The following is a 22,521-nucleotide window of genomic DNA, read 5'->3' on the forward strand; positions in this document are numbered from 1 at the left end:
TAACTGAAACATAGATGAAAAACTAATGGCCACAGAGAGCGCTGGCAGGCTGTGTTACAGAGTATAAATGGCCTCCACAAAAAAATCAGCTTTTCTTCCTGGGTTGTTTCAAATGCCATGAAGCAATTTAGCAACACAAAGAAAAGTGAGCAAGTAAAATTTTTGTTTCTCAGAAATGACCATACTCATCTCACTATAAACTGGCAAGTGCACTCTTCATATATAGGTGGTTACCTGTTTAAATTAGTTACCAGTTCATCCAAAGAAGACAGATAATAGATCTCAGAGGCTGTAAAAGAGGTTTTTCTTGTATTCTATGAGAAGTAAACAAGCTAGTCCAACATCCATCAGCCAATTCAAAGCAGCCAAACTGGCCATCCAGTTCAGAGAAAGATATCCTATGGAAAGCTGATAATGGGATAGTCTCTTCTAAGGTCAGTTACTAGAAAGTTACATCTGCCTTCAAATATAGCCAAAATTTTATTCGGTTGCTTAGGTTTCATTTAGTTTGGTTTTTTTTGGTTTTTGGTTTGGTTTTTAAATCCTTACAACTTAATTTTAGATTTCCTTTCTAGCTAACTATTTTTTCCAAACCTGCAAAACCCTTGGCTTCTTTGTAGTAATGTAAGCATAAATTCAAGTGACAAGGAGCACCTTGTCCAGACAAGCATATTCTTTTATCAGTTTTAATTATCTACCTTTCTCTCTCTATCAGTGTCTAGACTTTTAACATCATATAAAAATATCCCTAACAGTACAGAACAATTTATATGTTCTTTCAGCTTTGCATTTATAAGCACAGTGACAAAAATTTTATTACTTTAATGTATTTTTTCATAAAAAAAACTTTTCAAATTTAAAAAAAGCTTCTCTGTTTAAATGATTTGTCTACTCAGAATCCATCTCAGAGCTAAATATGTTTACCAATATATTTAATTCTGTTACATTTCTTTCAATTATCTGTTAATCTTATCTACATTTTTTTCGGTATTTATTGTTGTGTCCCTACCAATTTTCAGTTCAAGATTCCACATATCTTCTGTTCACACAGTTTTATTTATTTTGCATGATTTTGGCTGTTTGTGCTGTGAAAATTTTCCTAGTAAGAATAATTTCGTTTACTATATCATAGTTTTCCACTTTGGTTTCTGGTTCCTTCTTTCCTTTTTTAATGCCCTTTTTTCTCTCCTTCAACTCCTTTGGTATTTGTTCCTGTTGCTTTCTGTATCCTTATCCACACATTGGCCTTTGTCTAGGATTTATACCTTTTTTACTTTCTCTTTCTTTGTGAAAGGAGAGTATAATCTGGTTGGTTTTGTTCACTAATCCCTAAATTCTCAAATGAAATTCCTTTCTTTCTTCTCTTTCCAGGCAAATAATGGAGAAATCTAAAGAACCATGGAGCAACTGAAATAAAAATCACTGTAATAAGAGACTTGAAGTTGTTTCCAAAGTGGAGAAGCCCTAATTTGATCCTAATCAGCTGACAGTATTTGCTCTGGTTGAAAATTTGGACAGGAAGGGAACCATGATGAAAGAAGAAAAATGTGTATTCTTAGGGCATAATAAACAGCCTTAGCTGAAAAAAATCAGATCTATGGTTGATAATGGAAACTTTTTGAGGTACAGTACTTTTTGAGGTAAAATGATTCATTTTCTCCCTATCAACAAGTACTGGTCTTCATCAATGTCCAAAAAGATGTAAACAGGACAGTGAAAAAGAAAGCTCTCTACGTTTCAATTGTCAATGTTAGTGGTGAATGAAGACTGCAAATATTCCACTCTGACATGTCTTAAAGCCCTAATAACAAAACAGTCAGAGAGAGCTTGTCACTGACAGACTTAATCTAAAACCTCACAGAGCTGACATTTTTTCTTTATTTTATTAGTAGTCTGCTAATTTGAGCAGCTGTTATATATTAGTAGATGTAAAGTACAGAATTAACTTGGAGTTAGATACTCCATCTGCTATTTAAAATGGCAATAATCTAAATGAACTGAAAAAAACACTCTGAAAGGTTCTTTATATGGTTTAAGAAGGAATAGTTCATATGATAAACAACTTAAAAAGACAAAAAAGGGTACACATACGAGAAGTAAAATGGATTTACATACAATAAAATTTGGATTCAGGAAGGAGAATCAACACACCCTCAGAGTATCTGGCCCAGACAAGACATTGGCTCCAGCTCTGGGCACCCTGCACTACATCTTGTAGTACTGTAGATCATCTAAAGGGAGAGGAAGTGGGAAAAGACAGAGCAAGTAAAACAAGTCATAAAGTCAGAAAGTTCTAGAAGTGGAAACCCTGACATAGCAGAAATGGAGGAAGCAGGCAAAAGTGAGGCAAAAATGTGGGCCTTTTTTTAACTTCTGGTTTTGATGAGAATCAGTATGAGAAAGGGTGGAACACTTGCTCTAATAATAATATATAGTGAATATATAAAAATACATAATAGCCTAATAGATCCCAGAAATAATAAGCTAAGGAGTTTGGCTGGGAGATAGTAAAGGATCCAGGATACATATAAATGTTCATAAAGAAATATGGCTGAATGTCTAATGACCAGGAGAAGGAAAGGGTCAGGGTTAGAAAAAAATGCTTGCTGGAGCTACCAGGGTGTTATTAGTTGACAGAACAATGTTAACAGAATAATCTAATAGCTGCCTGTTTGACACAGACTGATATCTACTGAAAGGAGAAACACATATGTGCCAGAAAAAGAAAAGCAAAAGCAAGCAGAATTATTAAATGAGGACACTGGAAGCTTCTGCTAGTGACACTTATTCTTTTGCTAGCCTTTCTTCATAAAGGTTTTGTAAGATGAATTTGACAATTTGGCACATAAAAGATGTAAATTGTAATTCTTTCACTTTAAAAATAGAAAGTTTTAAAGGCAAAATCTAGTCTTCCAGAAATACATTCTACGCCTTTTAAAACTGGGCATGGTTAGCATTTAACTTAGTGCTGGTTTATTTTTAGGTAAGAACATGAAATTAGGAAAGTATTTTTGATTTTGCTTTGGATTCTGTTGGTGATTTTGTTTTGATTTGGTTTTATTTATCCAATGTCCTGAATGGTTTTCAATTAAAATTTAGATGTAGAGAAAAGAATGGATAATTATTTCAAAGCTCTAAAATAATAATAATAATAAAACAGTAAATTATTCAGAGAAAATATACCATAGATTTGTGATTGGTTTTAAGCTAAAACACAGTGTTTGCTCATGTTGTCAGTAATACCTGGCACATTTATTAAGGAGAAACAGATGTCTGAGAAGGTTTTCAGGCCAGGAGCAGGCACGGGTGGGGTGCACAGCTCACCCATATGGGTGTTCCCTCACCAGCTGGGGAAAGCACTCCTTCTGCTCTTTGTGTGGTCCTGTAGACCACTGAGACAGGTCTGACTCCTGTGCATGGTCAGACAAGCCAGTTTGGCTTCTTGTTCTGGCATCTTTGATGGTTTTCCATCCCCTTCTTAGTTAACATAGCCTTGCCCCAGAGTCAAGTAAACTGACAATTCATCTACCCGCAACTGAAACAGTATTTAATATGAATGAATATTAAGGATTATTGTAATTTTACGTTTTTACAGTAATTTTTTCCTCTGCTTTTGCCAAAGTTGGACCAAAGAAATTAATTTTAATTTTACAGTCAGTATGAGTCTGTTGGTTAAGTACGAAATTCAAACCTCTGGAAGTACTTGAGTGAGGAGCCAATACCAAATTATATTTAACACCAGGAGCATGTTGAAATTTTAAAGATCTACTTATTAATCTACTGAAAATGTTGTTTTCTCTGAAAGGGGAGTAAATGTTAAAAATGTAGGCATAATCAGGGAGTCAGATGTTTGAGGAGAGCAATTCACCAACAGAGGAAAGGTAGCAGATGTCTGCAGTAATTTCAGTTAATTTCTCCTGTTCAGCTCAGCAGGACTGATCAGGTAACCTGTACATTTAATTCTTGGTGGCCTCAGCAGGGAGTGTAGATGAAAGGATGATTTATCTTGCTTAAATACAAGAGATTAAAAACTATGAGTATTAACTCCCCTTTTAAACACTATGTTTAAAGCTTCTTTCCATTAAAGTTCCTAAGAGAAAATTAACCACGAGTCGCAAGAGAAAATATTTTAATATAATTAAATCTTTGGACACAGTGATGTTATCAACATTTAAAAATATCTCTGCAGATACATGCTGATCTTGCAGTCTCTCAATACAAGGAAAATATATATATATATTTATTTATTCAGTGATCAAAAGTTCCATTTTGTGGTAGTTTCTCACAACTCCACTTATAATTTTTTTTTTAAATAAAGATATTCATAGTTTTTTTCACTTATGCAAACAGATTATTCACAAATGATGATACCATTTTTCTAACAGCAGAGCTTTCTAAACTTTTGCACCATGTCTGTCCCTATGACATGCTGGAATTTTATGATGATATTTACCACAACATTATGGTAAGCTAATAATTTTCTAAATAGTTTTATTTTTCACTTTGTAAAATATATAGTTTCAGCTACTAAAAAATTGCTTTCTGAGCATAAAAATATGAAAGATTATTTTAGTCAACATACAGAGACAGAAATATACTGGATTAAATGCTTCAACTTAGCCAAGTACAATTGCAGAAGGGATGCACTTTAGTCCTCTGTCTAAAATAGATCTGAATTTATTTCATTGATTTCAATGCAATGTTAATTTTGTTATGAATATTTAACAGGCAAAAAAATTACTGGTTAAATTAACTAACTGGTTAAGTACTAGTAAATTTGGAAATGTATATCCTTGGAACTGCAAACAGAGTTTGGGTATATAGACCCATTATTATTAAAATATTTAAAGCTATTTTGAGTACTACACTGCAAACTAATTATAGGGAAAAAAAAGAGTTTTAGACAACTGCTGAGCACAACACCTCTTTTCAAATTAGTATTTCATTCTAAGCACCTAACTCCTTAATTTAAAAAACAGAAATTACCAACATGCTTTTTGATATTTACTGACAATAAAGCATGAGCATGACAATGAGCATGTCTTATGCTCAGCAATTTCTTTTCAAGAAAGAGGAAAACAAGATGTTATCCAAGTTGCAAAGTAAAAAAATTGCAAGGAATAGTCAGGGTTCATATTGCCATTCAGGCATCCACCTACATATGCACCATATCACTGCCACAGAGCAAGTGCTTTAAAACTAATAATGGTTTCCATGTGACTTTTCAAGGACTGACAAGAGAAGTACACAATGAAGAATTCATATAGTTTGGTCCATCCCTTTTGCTTTATAGGCAAATATTAAATAATTTTCTCCTGGATTCTTTTCTGCAGAGTCAGGACCCTGAGAAAACCAATAACCCTTCCTGGCCCTAACAAGGCTCGGCACTGCCACCCACCACTGTCCATGGCTCCTGGGCCTCTGTTTCAACCCACCCTGAGGCATCCTGCTGCAGCTTTGTCCCCATCCCTGCCTCCTGCCTGAGCCTCTCGACCCTCCTCTGTGGCGAGCCCTGTGTCCTTCTGCTCCCAGCTGCAGTGCCTGGAGGGACCCCAGACCTGGCTCAGGCTGTGCAGGGGCTGTGCTGGAGCCTGTCAGAGTCCCAGCTCTGCTCTCCCTGCTCAGCCCCTGCCGGGCTGTGCCTCAGCAGGATCTCCTTGGCTCCTGCCCTGTGCCTCTGTGCCGCTCTTTTCCCACCTCTCCCTAGGATAACGCTAGTACAAAAAATTATGTACAAGTTGCACTAAAGGCTATTTTCATATCATGCAAAAGGTATCATCAGATGACTCCTACTGGCTTTGCAAAGCAGTTGATTTATGTGATGTTTTATTGGTTCAAGCATATCTTCTGTATACTTCATTAAAGCATGGGATTTCTTATCACTAGTGCAAACAAAACCCTTTTTTCTCAAGCTGGGCACTTAGAAAATTGAAAACATATTATAAGCTTAGCTGAAATGATTCTTCTTGTGCTACATAAAAATGATAAAGATGGAATTTGGAAAAAATGGAACAGGAGTTTTAATCTGGAAATGTAACACTTTTATCTAGAACAGGAGTTGGAAATATTAGCTACTTGCCAAAATAAGGACTAAACAATGCTTTTAAAAGCAATCAGAACATCAAGCCCTGATTTTTTTTTTTTTTTTAAATTTTTATTTTGAGGGGAACTAATTGTATAAATGTGAAAGAAAGGGTACTCAAAAATCACAAATATGCATTTGGGGGGCAACAAGAAAGCTCTAAAAATAGACAGTGACATGACCCAGAAATACTCCTAACTATGAAATTTTGCCAAAAGCTTGGTTCAATACAGGAAGAAACACTTTCTTTCTGCAAACAAACTGTTTTTTAGGTGATTACAAAGAGGATTTATGAAAAAAAAGGAATAAAATTCAGAGTTTTAAGTTATTCTCTATTTACAGTTTGAAACAAAGATTATCATGTGAAATAAACTAAATCAAGCATACAATAACACAATGATGCAAGTGAAATGCTGACTACACTTTCCATAGTGGTCATATCTGACATGTTTCTTTTCCATTTATTATTGTTTATCTGCCATTTAAGTGCCAGGTAAATAAGTTAAAAGCTGTTGAGCATTTGCTCAACATGCAATTACATGCAATATAATTTCAGTAAGATTTAATTCTGAAGAGACCAATTAGACAAAGTAGAAAACTGGATGAGAGGGAGTCAGAGGTGATGAGATTCACAAACACTTGAACTGCAAAATAATTTCATTCATAGAGACAGTTATTCCAAAATATTTAAGTAAAAAACAGAAGTAGTGGCCTTGTCTATTCCAAGACAATTTTTTTTAGTTGTCTAGTTATGTATTTCTTTTCAAATATATATCCCTGAAAATATTTTCGCCTGTTACAAAATTAAAGGGAAGGTGAAAAGTGTTATCTGATTACACTTTCATTCATGTCACTAAGTAAAATGTCAAAATACATTGTCTTGATAGAAGGATGGTTTCCACAAGCAACTGTACCTCAGTAAAACGTCACTTATTTGTAAGAAAGAAAACCTAAGGAAACATCACCTCATTAATTACTACAGCAATCTGAGAAAATAAATGTCACTATGAAAGATTTAGTAAAGCCTGTGTAATTTCACTGTCATGCCTTCAAAATTTTAAAGCCTATTCTCCACTCACCCAAATGTGTACTATTCTCCCACACCTACACGCTGAAAAGATCTTGTAAGTCTTGCAAAAGTAGTCTATTTCAAGCCCTATATTGAAGCTTAATCATCTTTTCCTTTTTAAGTGCTGACTGATTCTTTTCTCTTCCATATAACTTCTTACACTGTTCTTCATCAGAATCTAATGGCATCCTAAATACACAGTACTGAAACATTCAAGCATGACAGGTTTTCTTGACTTTCTTCTGAGATATTAAAAAAAACCCCATATTCTAAAGCTCCAACATTGAAGAATCAGTTTAATTTCAAAAGAAACTTGCACACATATATCTATAAATGCATGTATCACTATCTATATATCTATGTATTGTTACATATACATATACATATATATGAATGTATGCGTTCACACAAATTTATATAAACCATTTCAGCGGCTTGAACAGGACATAAAGAAAAATAGTTCTGCCTTTACAAGGTATTGTTTTCATCTTCCTTTTAGCCACTATCTTCATCTGCTTTCCCTGATGCTTATTTAAACTGTAATTCAGTAAGGACCATTAGTTCCTAACTGGAATCACAGTTTTATTCTTTGCATTTGAGCAGACCATTGTTCACGTACTCCTTGAGATTGCAGTTTAGAGTAGATTCACCAACCAAAGTTTCGACTGACAGTGAGGGCTTTTTCAGGCTCCAACATTTGAGAAAATCTCAGTTTTATCTTTTGAGGAGTGAATAGAAAGGAGAAAAACTTGTGGAAGACAGGTCTCAAATCTTTTGTCTGTGGGCTCCCTCTTTCCTGCAGCTGATATCAGAATTGCATTCAAGCACTCATGAAACAGAAATGAAAACACAGAAGTACGAAGGAAAACTATTACATTAGAGATGCATCTGCTGACTGTTAACTATTTAAGAGACTTTATATCCTGAACAAATTTGAGATATAGAATTTTACTCTTCTAATTTCCTTGTTCCAAGTTACATATTCCTTTTAGTGATCAGATGCCAGATTGTTATGCATTAGTTTAAAAAAAACATTACCAGTGTATCAACATTACCATAAAATATTATGAAAACACATCCCTTTCTCTGAGCAACATCATGCAAAATAAAATGAAACTGGATGTTCCCTGATTAGGAAGAGGTATTACATTCTTTATCACAGGATAAAATCATGGAATGGTTTGGTTTGGAAGGTCACCTAGTTCCAACCCCACTGACATGGGAAGGGACATCTTCAGGTTACACAAAGCCAAGACTTTCCTGGGCAACTTGTTCTAGTATCTTACTGCATTCTTTATACATGATTTCTTCCTCATATCCAACCTCATGATAGATCCATGAATTTTAAGAGGTTGGAATGGACCTTTAAGATCATTTAGTCCCAACTCCCCAGGGACATCTCCCAGTAGACCAGGTTGATCAAGGCCTTATCCAGCTGTCTCTGAACACTGCCAGGGCTGGAGCATCCACAACCTCTTCCAGTATCTAAACATTCTCACAAAAAATTTCTTCCTTATATCTAACCTGAATTTCCCCTCTTTCAATCTGTGCCCATTCCCCCTTGACCTATCACTACAGTTCCTGAGGAAGAATCCCTCTCCAGCTTCCCTGTAGGCCCATTCCCATATATTGGGAGGTTGCAGGTCTCCACAAAACCTTCCCTTCTCCAAGGTGACCAGCCTCAGCTTTCTCAGCCTGTCTTTGTAGGGGAGGTGCTCCTGTCCTCATCTGTGTTACAGGCTCACATCCAAATTTTCATCTACAAATATCCCCAAGCCTTTCTCTGCAGGACTGTTCTAAATTCATTGATCCAGTAGTCAGTATGGATACTGAGAACTGACCAGGATGCTACACTTGGCCCCATCTCATTGGCCCACTCCTCCAGCCTGCTGATGTCCCTCTGGATAGCATCCCTCCCCTCAAGCAAATGAACAGCACCACTCACCTCCGTGCCATCTTCAAACTTGCTGGTGCTGCACTCACTTCCACTGTCAACATCATTAATAGAGGTATTGAATAGTATTTGTCTGAATACAGACCCTCTGAGGGACACCACTTGTTGCTGATTTCTAATTAAAATTTAAGCTGTTGAATGCAATGTTTTGGGTGTGGCCACATGGCCACTGTGTTATTCATCAAACAGTCCACCCAATCAGATACAAATTTCTCCCCTTTAATAAAAAACATGTTGTGCGGCAATGCCAAAGGCCGTACAGAACTCTAGGAAGATGACAAATTGACTTACAGAAGTCAAGGTAGATGATAGTAAAGATAACTAGCAAATGTATGAGTAAAACATCTATTGGTATTGTAGAATTATTATCTATTCCTTAAGCTGCAGCCTTCCAGAACTTAACATCTGGGCTAAGACTCTGAAGTAGGCTCTGATGGAAAATGTTCTGTGGCACATCACACTCTTGATATCTAAAACGGATTTTTCACTTTTGTAAACCCTTTTTGTTAGAAGATGTTCATATACAAACACACACACATACAAAAATTACCTAGTCGACCTGATCTCTATTAAAAGCCCCCTGTTTCAAAGACTACAAAAGTTCCACTGCTACTAGATCATGCAAACTGAGACCTCCACAAACTCATACTCACTTTACATTAAATGTATCCATGCTCATATGCTTCTTAATTAATTACATTTTGTTAAAACCAATTTTATGAGGGCTAGATTAATTTCAGCCGTTACTTTAACTAGAATTAAAGCATGATATACATTTTGATACCTGATTAATTAGAGGAAGCTCACGTTAAAGACTAAGAAAGAATCCATAATTTAAAAACATTAGCTTTACTATTTTATCAGATATTTTTTATTACTATAAGTGAAATTTTAATAATATTTATTCTTTACCTTGTCCTAAAGTTTGCAGGGTGAGGATGCCCATCATATAATGACAAATAATCATATTCTTCTTCTAGAGCAAAAGACTGAAAGACGATCTGTATTCTGTTTCTTTCTTCTGCTATTATAACCCAGGTACAGTTTGCACCATTTGGATATCCATATGGGAAGCCGGGGCTTTCTATAGTGCCATTGAGTCCTTTTAAAGTTCCACCACAGGTATAAATAAATCCTAAAAAAAAAATCAAGGAAAAAAGTTAGTAATCCGTATTTATATCAACCTTCAATAAATACACCGCTACAATTCATGCTTTGTGAAAAAATATCAAAATGTTTTTTAGCAACTATTGCATTTAGAAAGGTAAAGCCCATGGTTTTTATAGAAATGCTGGCCACTTAATGCAAAACAATCCCACCTACCTAACAAATGTGTTTTCCATACTGTTTATCTAAAGACATATGGTAGCATCTTTGAAAATAAATAGAACAACATCTATGACTAAATTTGTTTGCTTATGAAGCAAAGTATTCACATCGATTCCCTTTTTATTGTCAAATGGAAGAGTAAATAAATCTCTTTGGATGCAGCTCTGATACAGGTGAAACCTATTAACCTTGTGCTTTTCCTTCATGTATTTTGGCTCTGGAAAAGACTGAAAGTCTATTTATTATGGACAAGCTTTTCTCAATCAATAATTCTGGGTTATGAGAACTCCGTACTTAAGGGCTCAATCTGAAATAGCCATCTGTTGCATCATTATATCATCTCATGTAAATATTAACAGTTTACAAGTTTTGCCTGACCCTATGTGGATGTTGTTTAACTGCAGTGATCAGGTAGGGCCCCAGAGCTGCTCCCTCACACAGCACATCCACACCCCCCCTCCATTCCCACATAGTGGGATGGAGGAGAGAAAGAGCAACAGTGAGAAAACTTGTGGGTTGAGACAAAGACAGTTTAATTTGTACAGCAAAAGCTGTGCATGCAAGCAAAGCAGATGGAGGAATTCATTGGCTGCTCTGGCAGGGCGGTGTTCAGCCATCTCCAGGAAAGCAAGGCCTACATCAGACCTAATAGTTACCAGGGAAGACAAACACAATAACCCTGAACATGGTCCCTTCCTCCTTCATTCCATTAGTGTGGTCCCTTCCTCCTTCTTTCCACTGAGCTTTTACCACTGAGCAGGCTGCCATATGTTCTGGAATATCCCTTTTATAGGTTAGGGATATCCCAACATGTCCCCTCTGTGTCCCCTCCCACCTTCTTGCCCATTCCCAGAAGTATGAGAAGCAGAGGAAGCCTGGGTGGTGTGTAGGCTGATTAAATGCTCAGCATTGTTTTGGTCACAAATCTAAAACCTAAGACCATAGGATCTACCACAAAGAAAATTAAGACTATCCCATCCAAATTCAGTACAGTGGGTCAAAGGTGAAAAGTTGTTCTGCTGATAGGTCCTTTTTTAAATGAACCTTCTTAAATGTCAGAAATTACCCCTGCATCCAAACTCAAACTTTTCTTGGACTATAACAAATTTATTTTCTGTACAGAAAATCCATTTCCTTAGAAAAAAACAAGAGAATGAGAATTGTAAAAAGGCCTTTCCCAAGTCACTGTCCACTGATAGGGCAGGTCCTTTTCTATACTTTTGTGTCAAGTTCTAATGATCAGTTAAGGCAGTTCTTAACTCTTTTGGGACATAAGAATATTTTTTATTTTCCGCCAGCTTTGTAGTCTGAATGTAGAGCTGAATCCCCTCTCCAGGCTTCCTGCTCTCTTATCCCTTAAATATTAGATCAGTTCTCCTGCTTTGCCTTTTGCTCCCCTGAAGCCTCTCTTCCCCTAGAACGCTCAGAGCAAGCCTCCTCTTCTAGTGGAGGCATTTCATCTGAGTGAAAGCACAAAGCACTGAGTTGCTCTTTCACAGCAACATGATGTACATTTCATAACAAACTACAAACAAACAAACCACATGCCAACTCTTAAATTATACACACATGTATATATTTGAGCTCGTTAAATCATCTTCTTCATGGCACATTCACAAGCTTGTCTTCACGTTGAGCATTTAAATGTACAGAGTCCTCTTTTCCTGAAGTACTAAGCAGAAATCTCTTGAGATTTTACACTTTCTATTGCTATTTGTGCTTTCTTGACAGAAAGAATGGCATGCACAATTTTTTTAATCTCAGCTTTTTCATATACATTTACAATGGTGAGAAAAGGTGCCTCTTAGGAAGTATGACTGCTTTTTAAATACAATTAACAATATATCATAGATATATAGGACAAAAAGGGAAGGGAACATATTCTTAGAATGTAATTAGGGTTTTGTTTACCTCATCTGACACGTATAGCAAATTTTATCTTCTACTGCAAGTTGCCTTAGAGAATTCATTCTCGTACCGATGCCTGCACAAACTTCATTGTTAGGAGTCTGTTTTGTTTATCTCTTTCTGCATCTCCCTCATATGCTTGAACTATTTTTAAATCCTCTTTATGTGTTATTATTTATTATTTAAGCTCAGCTGTTTTATTTAGCACTTTTGGAATACAGTTTGCACAAGACCCTTTGTAAAATCAAACTATTTACTCATAAGATCTACATCCTAGAGTTTAACACTTCTTCCCAAAGACAATCACTGTAATAAGTCTTTTTAAATAGCTGTATGCACATATTTATTAATCTAGCTTTTCCTAGAAATCTCTTTCTGAGGCCTACTTCAATAGAGTTAGAGAAAAAAACTTAGAGACTTGAAAATTAAATAGCATACACTGTTAATTTTTCATCCATCTCTACAGACCAAGTGTGGAAAGTACAGTATAAACTTTGACTCAAGATCATAATACTGCTCTATAATTCAGAACCTTTGTTGCTGTACCTATTTCACGAAAGCTTTCAATTACATGTAGACCATTCTGTTAATTCAATACAAACTACAAAGAAATATTCATCTATAATATGTCTACTTTTACCAAAATAAAATTATATTTTAAAAAACCCCACAAAACAAAACAAAAACACAAAAAAAAAAAATCCTATGAGAAAAAACCAACCAAAAAAATTCCAGAGCCGCAACTATGAGGGAACAGAGTCTTGTGAGATAACATGCTACTTATTAGGAATTATAATGCTTCATGCTCAATCCAATAATTAGTCCTATTCATACACAGATATGAAATGTAAACATCCATGATATATACAAGTTCCAATTACTCCTTTTATTCCATATTCACACTGTAACAAAAGAGAATTATTCATATGCTGCAAGATGATACAACGTGGATGTTTCTCAAAGATGACTAGAAGAATGTAGCACAGCTATGCACGTGTCAGAAGATACACTTTTAATTCCAAGAATGGAAAAAAAGCCCAAACGAACCAACAGTGAAGTTTGATTTTGATAGGCCTAATCTTTTAGTCTGTAAAATAAAAAATCATGCATACAGAATCCATGTGCACAACCTGCACTTTAATCTCTGCTTTCATATGTTAATTCATTCTGTGATGCTCTTCACCTTGGCAGTCCAACTTGGGTATGATCAAAATAGACAGCGTGCATTAACTGAGTGGTCTGATCAAATGTGGAAAACATGACATTTATTTTCAAGAGGTAAAATTCATGCTGAAATAACTAGTAGCATATACTGTGATCTTTTTCATTTAGATTTCAGAACCAGCATTCCAAGCAGAATTTACTTGCAAACTGCTTTTCATTAAAGGGATGGTTTTATTCAAAGCACACAATAAAGAATTTTGAAAAGCTTGAAGTTAGAGTAGAAAAGAAAAATTCTTGTTGAAATAAGTAGGAAGATGAACAACACCACTCATGAGATTCTCTTAATAGCTAGTATGATTCAAAATTTCTGCTGCATTGTTTTCTACCAGATTTTAAAATTCAGATGTTTAATTCTCATCAATTTTACATGGAAAAATACTTCTTGAAATCAGAAAACACAGCTCCTCTTCCTGATTTCAGTCATCCTTTGATTCATTATTGGATTATTGTGAGCATCAGTAACAGCAGTTCTTAATCCATTTATTCAACATTCATTGCCTTCTAACAAAGCAAGTAGTTCTTACATCATGTCCATACCCCTTGCTCTTGAATGTCCCATAATTACACTCATTCAGTACTCAACAATATTGTCTTTGGCTTTTTCTCTTCCTCCTGACCATTCAATTATACTGTTTAATAACATATTTCTACACCTTTCACCTTCCAAGTACTCCACACCTTTCATTTCATCTCTCTGTTTAGTGTGTTCTTAAATAATAGTCATTAAAATAAGATAATTATACTGAGTCTGCCTTGATTAACCCACTTGTACATTTCTAAGCTGCTTGTGTATTTCCTTTTAATTAAGTTTTTAATATTCTGTTTCTTTTATTTTAAGAGAAAACCAAGGAAATGGAAGTTGATTTGTTCATATGCTGCATTTTTCTTCAATATCTTTTCAGATAATGTGATCTTCTTTCATTCCTTTCACTTGCCCCCATCTTAAAACATAGTCATTCCTATCTTAAAGTATTCCTTAGCCATGTCATCCATGTTCATGTCCCTTTATTGTGCACAATATATCTATTTGCAAAATTATTCTTCTCCCCCTAAATGGTAGTTCTATTCAGAATACTTTATTCACTTATCTCTCCTCATGCTCATCACATGTTTCTGCAACACCTTTTTCTGTTTGTGGTCTTTGATCACTTGATTGTATTTAGCAGCAAAGAGTAGTTATTTTTCATGCTGACCATAAATCAGTACAAACTGTTCTGCAAATTCTGTTCTGTTTTTCTGGATTCTCTTTCTGTTCACTTTATTATCATTGCCTTGGTCCTTTATGGTTCCTGTATGTTCATCCTTTTTGTTAGCACTTCAAAGAACCTACTGGAGTTCAACAGAGACAGATTTCATAGTGATGTGAACCCATCCCTCTGCTGTGAATCCTTTTCTTCTGCTATCAGTCTTATCCAGTTTTGTAAAATAAAAGCTCAATATTTATTTCTAATATCCTATTATTTATTTGTATCTCAACTTTAATTGTCCCGACATGCCTCACTCCCAGATCTTTAAGCCCATTTATAAAACTGAGAATAGGATGCTCACATCAGATGTGATGACTGCATTTTACTTTTAAGTGTTTGAAATTACCGTTTTAATTACTTTTCATCATGTCCTAATTCTCTTTAATTTATTGTTTTCCATTCCCATTATGCTTCTTTTCTGCATAAAACGAGCCTCCTTTCACTAAGTTTAACTTCCAATAAGACAAAGTTTTATTGACTTTGTCACATGAGTACAAATATGAAAGATAATCATCTCCTTTAATGTAATGGACTTAGTTCCCTCCTGCCCTCCACCTTTTTGTCTTCCTACCCCATGTGTCCAGCAGCTTGCCAGCTTCTTCCTTATTCTAGTGTGTTTTCATATGAAAAGACTGTTGACTGATTGTCCCCTAGGACACTGTTAAGGACACTCCCTGGTGTCCCTTCCTACCAGAACATTACAGCCCCCTCTTCCTTCACAGCTCTCCTGTTTCCCCTGTGCTGGCAGGGAGGGGCACATGCAAGCAGCAGCCCTGCACCACACACACCAGGACAGAAGCAAACTGCACCTGGGTAGCAGCTCACAGTGGAGTGGGAATCCACATGTGCTGGGGTGACTTTATGATGCTCATATCCCCATTCGTCAGTTTAGCCCAGAAAGAAGTTTTGCACCATTAAGATTGGTTCTGAGGGTGAAGGCGGGGAGAGAAGAAAGATGGAGTTTGTTTTCAGAAACTGCACTCACTCCTCCACATTCCTGCCCCTGGACAGTGTTGTCTGCAGATGGACAGACAGCAGGACAGAGCTTTCCTTTGCTTTTAGTTAGTTTTAGCTAGCTGAGGCAGAGAAATTCCCTGGACTGTGTTTTTTGTTTTTATTTGGACCTGTTTACACCTGTTCTGGACTGAACACCCAGAAGAGCACCTGGAGCTCACACCTGTGGCCCACTGGCCTGGGCCTGGGCTGCAGCATTTCCAGGGCTGGAGGAACTGATAACAGGCTGGGAGAGCTGAGCTACAGCCCATCAAGGGGACTTTCTGACTTTTAGTCAGTAGCAAGAGGTTTTTTGTTTTGTTTTGTTTTTTGTTGTTGTTGTTTGATTTTTTTTTTTTTTTTTGTGATGGTGAATACTTTGCCTGTTAAATAAACAGTTTTTTCCACTTTTTAGCCAAATAAATATTTTCCTGAACCTGTTGGGGGAAGGGCCGCTTGAATCTGCTTTCTAGAGAAACCCTTTCAGAGGTTCTCTCCCATATTTGCTCTAAACCAGGACACCATGCCAGCCACAAGACCTTAGAGCTCCTGTTATTTCAGAACTGGCTATCTTGTATTCCTATAGATCTTTGTGTTTGTTTAACTTGATGTTCTGTACTTCAAACAATTCTCACTTCTATCTTAACTCCAATAGCAACTTTTATAATGAGCTCTCTACTATCTGAGAAAAGTCTACATTTAATATTTTGCCTGACCACCTATAATTGTTACTGTCATATGTTTTAATTTCCCAAAGTAATAAAAACTTGAAATCATAAAATGGTCTGGGTTGGTAGGGACCTTAAAGATCATATGTTTCCAAACCCTTCCTGTGGGCAGGGACACCTTCCTTTAGACCAGATTGCCCAACCTGGCCTTGAACACTACAATGATGGAAAATCTACAAGTTGGGGGACCCTGTTTCAGTATCTCATTGCCCTCACAGTGAAAAATTTCTTCCTGATATCTAATCCTCTATCAGTTTAAAGGTATTTCTCTTTGTCCTATTACTACACATCCTTCTAAAAAATTCTGCTTGAGCTTTCTTGTAGACTTTCTTTAGGTCATGGAAGGTTTCTGTAAGGTGTCCCTGGAACCCAAACCACTCCAGCTCTCACGGTTACAACTTCTTCTGTCTTGGTAATGTCTATGTTTTTGGGTTGGTTTTTATTTTCTGTTTTTGTAAATAATTCTTGAGGGTTTAAAATTTAAGACTTTTCTTTAGCCCAAAGAAATTTCAGACCTGCTTAATAAAGCCTTATTATAAAAACAAACAAAAACCCACAAAAATATTGTGTTTGTGAAGTGCACAAAGAAATTGAAGAACCTCTTTGAAAATCGGCTCTTAGGAGTTCCAAGTAATTGAGGATTTCTTAACTAAATAGCCATTTTACTTCAATTTGTTCTTAAAAACATTTGCTTTCTCAAACAACATATTGTGATTCTTATTCTCTGCACAACTTATTGGAAATTGGGACATTATAAAGTTTAGACGCCATGAAGTTTTCAAAAGAAGTTTATCTGTGATTTTTTTCATTTTAAGGCTATGAGAAAAGATGGTTATATTTTTTTGATAAGTCACTGAGGAAGATAGATTGTCTTGCCCTTGCATAAGCTATAACAAGGTACCAAAATGACTTTTCCAATCTTTTGGTAGGGTTGACTGGAAACTCTATAACCTAATCAGTGGAACTAGTACAGAATACCAGTCAAAAAGAAACAATCACTGTATCTTATCACCACATTTGAAACACTTTCTGGAGGTATTGCTTTTCTTCCAGAGAGTAATTTCTTATCTCTGCTACAGACACATTTTCTGAAAAAGGTTTAGAAATATTTTTTAGTCTTGTCTTCCACTTGTCTTAGTTGTGAAAACTACTAGAAAGACAAAAGTTTCTGTTCTCTTCTGTCAACCTTGAGTGTGTTATGTCTTTGGAGAAACATAAGGTCTAAGAAACATTAGGACTAGTCATGTTCACATGGAATACATTCTGAGCAGCAGGAGGCTTAAATTGGAAAGGCAGCAAAATAAGAAACTGGATCTCATGTAACAGAAGTACCCATACCATTTTTATTACATGTATTGAAATAGATTTATTGCCATTGTTTGTATTTCTTGCTCTACAACAGAAAACTTTCATTTCCTATATTTGAAAACAAAGAGGATTTAGCTTCAATACTGTTGTCAGTCTTTGAGGAATTTAAAAAAAAGATGAAACATAAATCTAGAAATCTCTAAGTCTTTCAATAGAAGATTATCCCCTTCACAGGAAAATACAGGGGGTTTTAACTCACCTTTAGGCATTTGATTATACATAACTCTCTGACATGGAATAGTCTTCTGCTTCTATTTTAAAACCATTGGTAGCACCACCACAGATGAAAGTCTGGTTTCAACAAAGTCAGCTGAAATACACCCAGGATTTTATCCCCAGTATGTAATGAACTTTCCTTCTAAGGATATTTCAATACTTCCCTCCTATTCCTCACATAATGCCTCAATGCCTGATAGACAAGGCATGATCTGTTGCAAACCAACTGCCTCCTTGCTCCTGCAGCCAGATAAGGGTAATCTCTCAGATGTGACAAGCATCTGGGCAATAGAACTAGACATAAAAACAAGAGAGGACATTTGGAATCTCATCACAGAACAAATTAAAAATACTCTTTGGGATTGAAATCCTGCCATATTTAATACTCTTCATACATGTAAGCACTACAGAATTGTGGGGCAATCACATTTTTTATGCTTGGAGAGAGTGTAGATAGATATTAAAGTGTTTTGAGGTTTTTTTAAAGGTAATTTTGATTTCAAATAACCATCTCTGTGGCATTTGGCCATCCTGCTTCTCACTCCTGTGAATAAGCATTTTGAGCTATGACTTCCTTATTTTAGGACAATTGTGAAGTTTCTTCATTATTATTGTGAGCCTACACTCTTCCTTCATCTACCTGCTCTTCCTGCAATTCTTCCACTTAAAAAGTGGAAAGCAACCATCATACAATCAGAAATTGTGTCAGGAATCTTCCCAGCAGCCCTAAAGAAAACAGCATATCAAAGGCATATCTGAAAATGAATTCATGCAAATTTTGTGTTTGATGGCATATGAAATTTACTCTCTGGAAAAGACAGGAACAGAGATTCCATTAAAAAGATAAATTGTTGAATGAATTATATTTATTTTACATTTCCTTTTCACTGTTTCTTTCTCGGCAAAGCTAACCAGATGTCCAAAGATTTTATTGCTCTTTATTTGCTGGGGTTTTTTAATCATATGTGTGACCTGTGAAACTGTTAATTTCATAATTAAATTGTGATATTTGTAAAGTCAGGTTAGAACCAGCTCCCAGCAAATCAAACTGACAGGGAAGACCACTCACAGAATAGGATGTACTGGCAATATAATTGGAACTGTATGCTCTTTTAGAAATAAAATTTTCATCTGCAGAGATTTCCTAACTGATTTGTAAATAAAACACCTTAGATTAAAATTTTCATTTTTTTAACAAGCTGTTAAGTAGCCAGCTCTTTTCATGAGAACCTCATGAAGACAATTGTAAGATACAACCACTGCACTATCAGGTCAAACTGCTTCTAAAGCAGTTTATAATTTACTTTGCTTCAGAGGACAGGTCTTTGGGTCTCTAGGATATAAATAGATAACAGGGCTTGGAGAAATTTTATTTGCAAAAATATTAAGAGTAAATTGAGTTTTCCATGCCAGAAAAATTAATTAACAATATGTACAATTTAAAAAAATGTAAAATTGGTAAATAAGACAATTCTTACTTAAGGGAAATAATCAATAAGGTGTTTGAAGAGTCTTTGCTCTTGGCGATAGTGGAATATAAGGAAATACCCTCTACAAAATAAAGTTTGAAACAAAAGTAATTTCTGAAGAAATTAAGATAGATTTAGTACTACACTTACAGTTCAAATGTCCCATAGCATTGATTAGTTTTCAAATTAATTCTAATGTGACAGGAAAACAGACAATATAATGCTGATTTTAATTCCTTAAATTTAAAGCCCGTTGGCATACACAGCAAACCTCTGCCATTATAAACCTGGATCATTAAAATCTCGATCTGGGATATGGACCACTGCGAAGAGATTTACACAGAGACATAATCTAGTGAAGAGAAGAGATGAAAGGAGAAAAGGGAAGGGAAGGTTCGGGAAGGGAAGGTTCGGGAAGGGAAGGTTCGGGAAGGGAAGGTTCGGGAAGGTTCGGGAAGGGAAGGTTCGGGAAGGTTCGGGAAGGGAAGGTTCGGGAAGGTTCGGGAAGGTTCGGGAAGGGAAGGTTCGGGAAGGGAAGGGAAGGGAAGGGAAGGGAAGGGAAGGGAAGGGAAAGGAAGGGAAGGGAAGGGAAGGGAAGGGAAGGGAAGGGAAGGGAAGGGAAGGGAAGGGAAGGGAAGGGAAGGGAAGGTTCAGGAAGGTTCGGGAAGGTTCGGGAAGGTTCGGGAAGGGAAGGGAAGGGAAGGGAAAGGAAGGGAAGGGAAGGGAAGGGAAGGGAAGGGAAGGGAAGGGAAGGGAAGGGAAGGGAAGGGAAGGGAAGGGAAGGGAAGGGAAGGGAAGGGAAGGGAAGGGAAGGGAAGGGAAGGGAAGGGAAGGGAAGGGAAGGGAAGGGAAGGGAAGGGAAGGGAAGGGAAGGGAAGGGAAGGGAAGGGAAGGGAAGGGAAGGGAAGGGAAGGGAAGGGAAGGGAAGGGAAGGGAAGGGAAGGGAAGGGAAGGGAAGGGAAGGGAAGGGAAGGGAAGGGAAGGGAAGGGAAGGGAAGGGAAGGGAAGGGAAGGGAAGGGAAGGGAAGGGAAGGGAAGGGAAGGGAAGGGAAGGGAAGGGAAGGGAAGGGAAGGGAAGGGAAGGGAAGGGAAGGGAAGGGAAGGGAAGGGAAGGGAAGGGAAGGGAAGGGAAGGGAAGGGAAGGGAAGGGAAGGGAAGGGAAGGGAAGGGAAGGGAAGGGAAGGGAAGGGAAGGGAAGGGAAGGGAAGGGAAGGGAAGGGAGACAGTACATTTCTTCTGGTGTTGGAAATCTTGCAGCAGTTGCAGGTGACTGACAGAAAAGATTATTGTAAATCTAAGTAATCTGCTGAAATTCATATATCACTTTAGAGAAAGAAAGAAACAGTTCCCATAAATCTTCAAAAACAGCATAGATTTTGTCAAACTCAAAAAGGGAGTGGGGAGAAGGAGTAAAAAAGTCAGAATAAGGATAAAATTTTCAGTAAGCATTCAGATAGGAAATAAGCACTATGACTTCAGCAAGACTAAAAATTATTTTAAAAACTCAGTGCTTGGAAAATCAGGAAAAACATAAGGCTATGTTTAAAGTTTCTGCCAATAGACATTGAACAGTGTTTACTGAACACTACCAAAGATAGTCTTCCTATATTCTGTTTCCTTCTTCCAAAAAGTGAAAGACAGACTTCTGTGGCGGCTCATATTACTTTAGACATAAACAACCTATTTCTCCTCATTCACTCACAGGGATGGCCTTATAAAAAATACAATTTTTACAAAATAAAATAAAAGTATTTCTACTTTAGATCATATGGAAATTCAGACCTTTGAGACTCTGCTATAAATTTAAGAAGTAGTTATGTAATTAAGTAATACCTAACTAGTATTTCATGTTTCTGAAACATTACCTTCTTCAGTGAAACGTCAGCTTTCACAGTGAGCCATATACAAAACTTGATGTCAATAGCTACTCTGCAATGCCATTACTGTAGGATTTGGACTGTTGTACCAAATGCCCTCCATGTACTCTACAATAACCTAAAATCTCTAAGGGTAGCAAAATTTACGTTGTTTTTAGAATTAAAGGAAGCAGCAGCAGGAAAATCCAGCTATAGTCTTTGATATACTCCAGGGGTTTTCTGCTTTTCATTTTCCAGATCACATAATAGTGGAGAAAATCCCAAAACCACTTCAAAGAGACACAGACTATATGAGGGTCAACTGAATGCAGGGAGATCAGGAGAACGTCTCATGAAGAATTTGACATTATCAGACAGTTTTGGTCAGTTCTTAAATGAAGGGAACACAATTTAAACATCTTGGAAAAATTTAAACACCTTTTATAAACAGAAATTAATTCTGTCTTTTACACTTAAAATTTCTAGAAAGGTAATTTTTGATTAAAGGAGACTTTTAATATATTAAAGAATTCTTCTCATCTAAAAATCTACAGGCTGCTATGATTTTTTTCAATAATTTCAGGTGTCTGAATCCAAAAGTAATTTTTCAGATATTGTCTGAGTTCTGCTCAATTTTTAACTTTGAATTTATTCACATTATACATTTCTGAATTTGCAGGAGGTCAAAGGATAAACTTCTTTACCATGTACTTTTATGTGTCATATATCTATCTCTATATATGTGTATATATACCTATATATATATATACCTATATATATATATATATATATATATGTATATTTTATCATAAGCCAGAATCTAAATTTTGGTAGTCTGTTGAGACAGTTTAGGCTAAGAAAAGATCAAAAGATAAGGGATAAAGACTGTTATTAGTTACTGTAATATATGAGCTTGTAAGATTTTTTAACAGTATTTAATTTATTGATATCATGAAAACAATAACTTTAGTATTATGAGTATTGTTTATATAATTATATTTTCCAATGTCTCTATTATCTAATATATATATTAGATATATTCTTATTATTTACATTTATATATATATATTCTTATTAT

At 36.1% G+C, this 22,521-nt stretch overlaps 1 protein-coding gene across 3 annotated transcripts in view; it reads right to left on the reverse strand.

Moving 5' to 3' along the window:
* CSMD3 (CUB and Sushi multiple domains 3) overlaps window positions 1-22,521 on the reverse strand; it is a 583,179-nt gene that overhangs the window by 492,430 nt on the left and 68,228 nt on the right. For all 3 annotated transcript variants that reach the window (XM_059857957.1, XM_059857877.1, XM_059857801.1), the window contains exon 2: window positions 10,018-10,240. In XM_059857957.1, coding sequence (XP_059713940.1) covers window positions 10,018-10,240 — 223 coding nt within the window. The remainder of the gene's footprint in view (window positions 1-10,017; window positions 10,241-22,521) is intronic.

The sequence above is a fragment of the Haemorhous mexicanus genome, chromosome 1 (assembly GCF_027477595.1).
Source record: "Haemorhous mexicanus isolate bHaeMex1 chromosome 1, bHaeMex1.pri, whole genome shotgun sequence".
Classification (NCBI taxonomy): Eukaryota; Metazoa; Chordata; class Aves; order Passeriformes; family Fringillidae; genus Haemorhous; species Haemorhous mexicanus.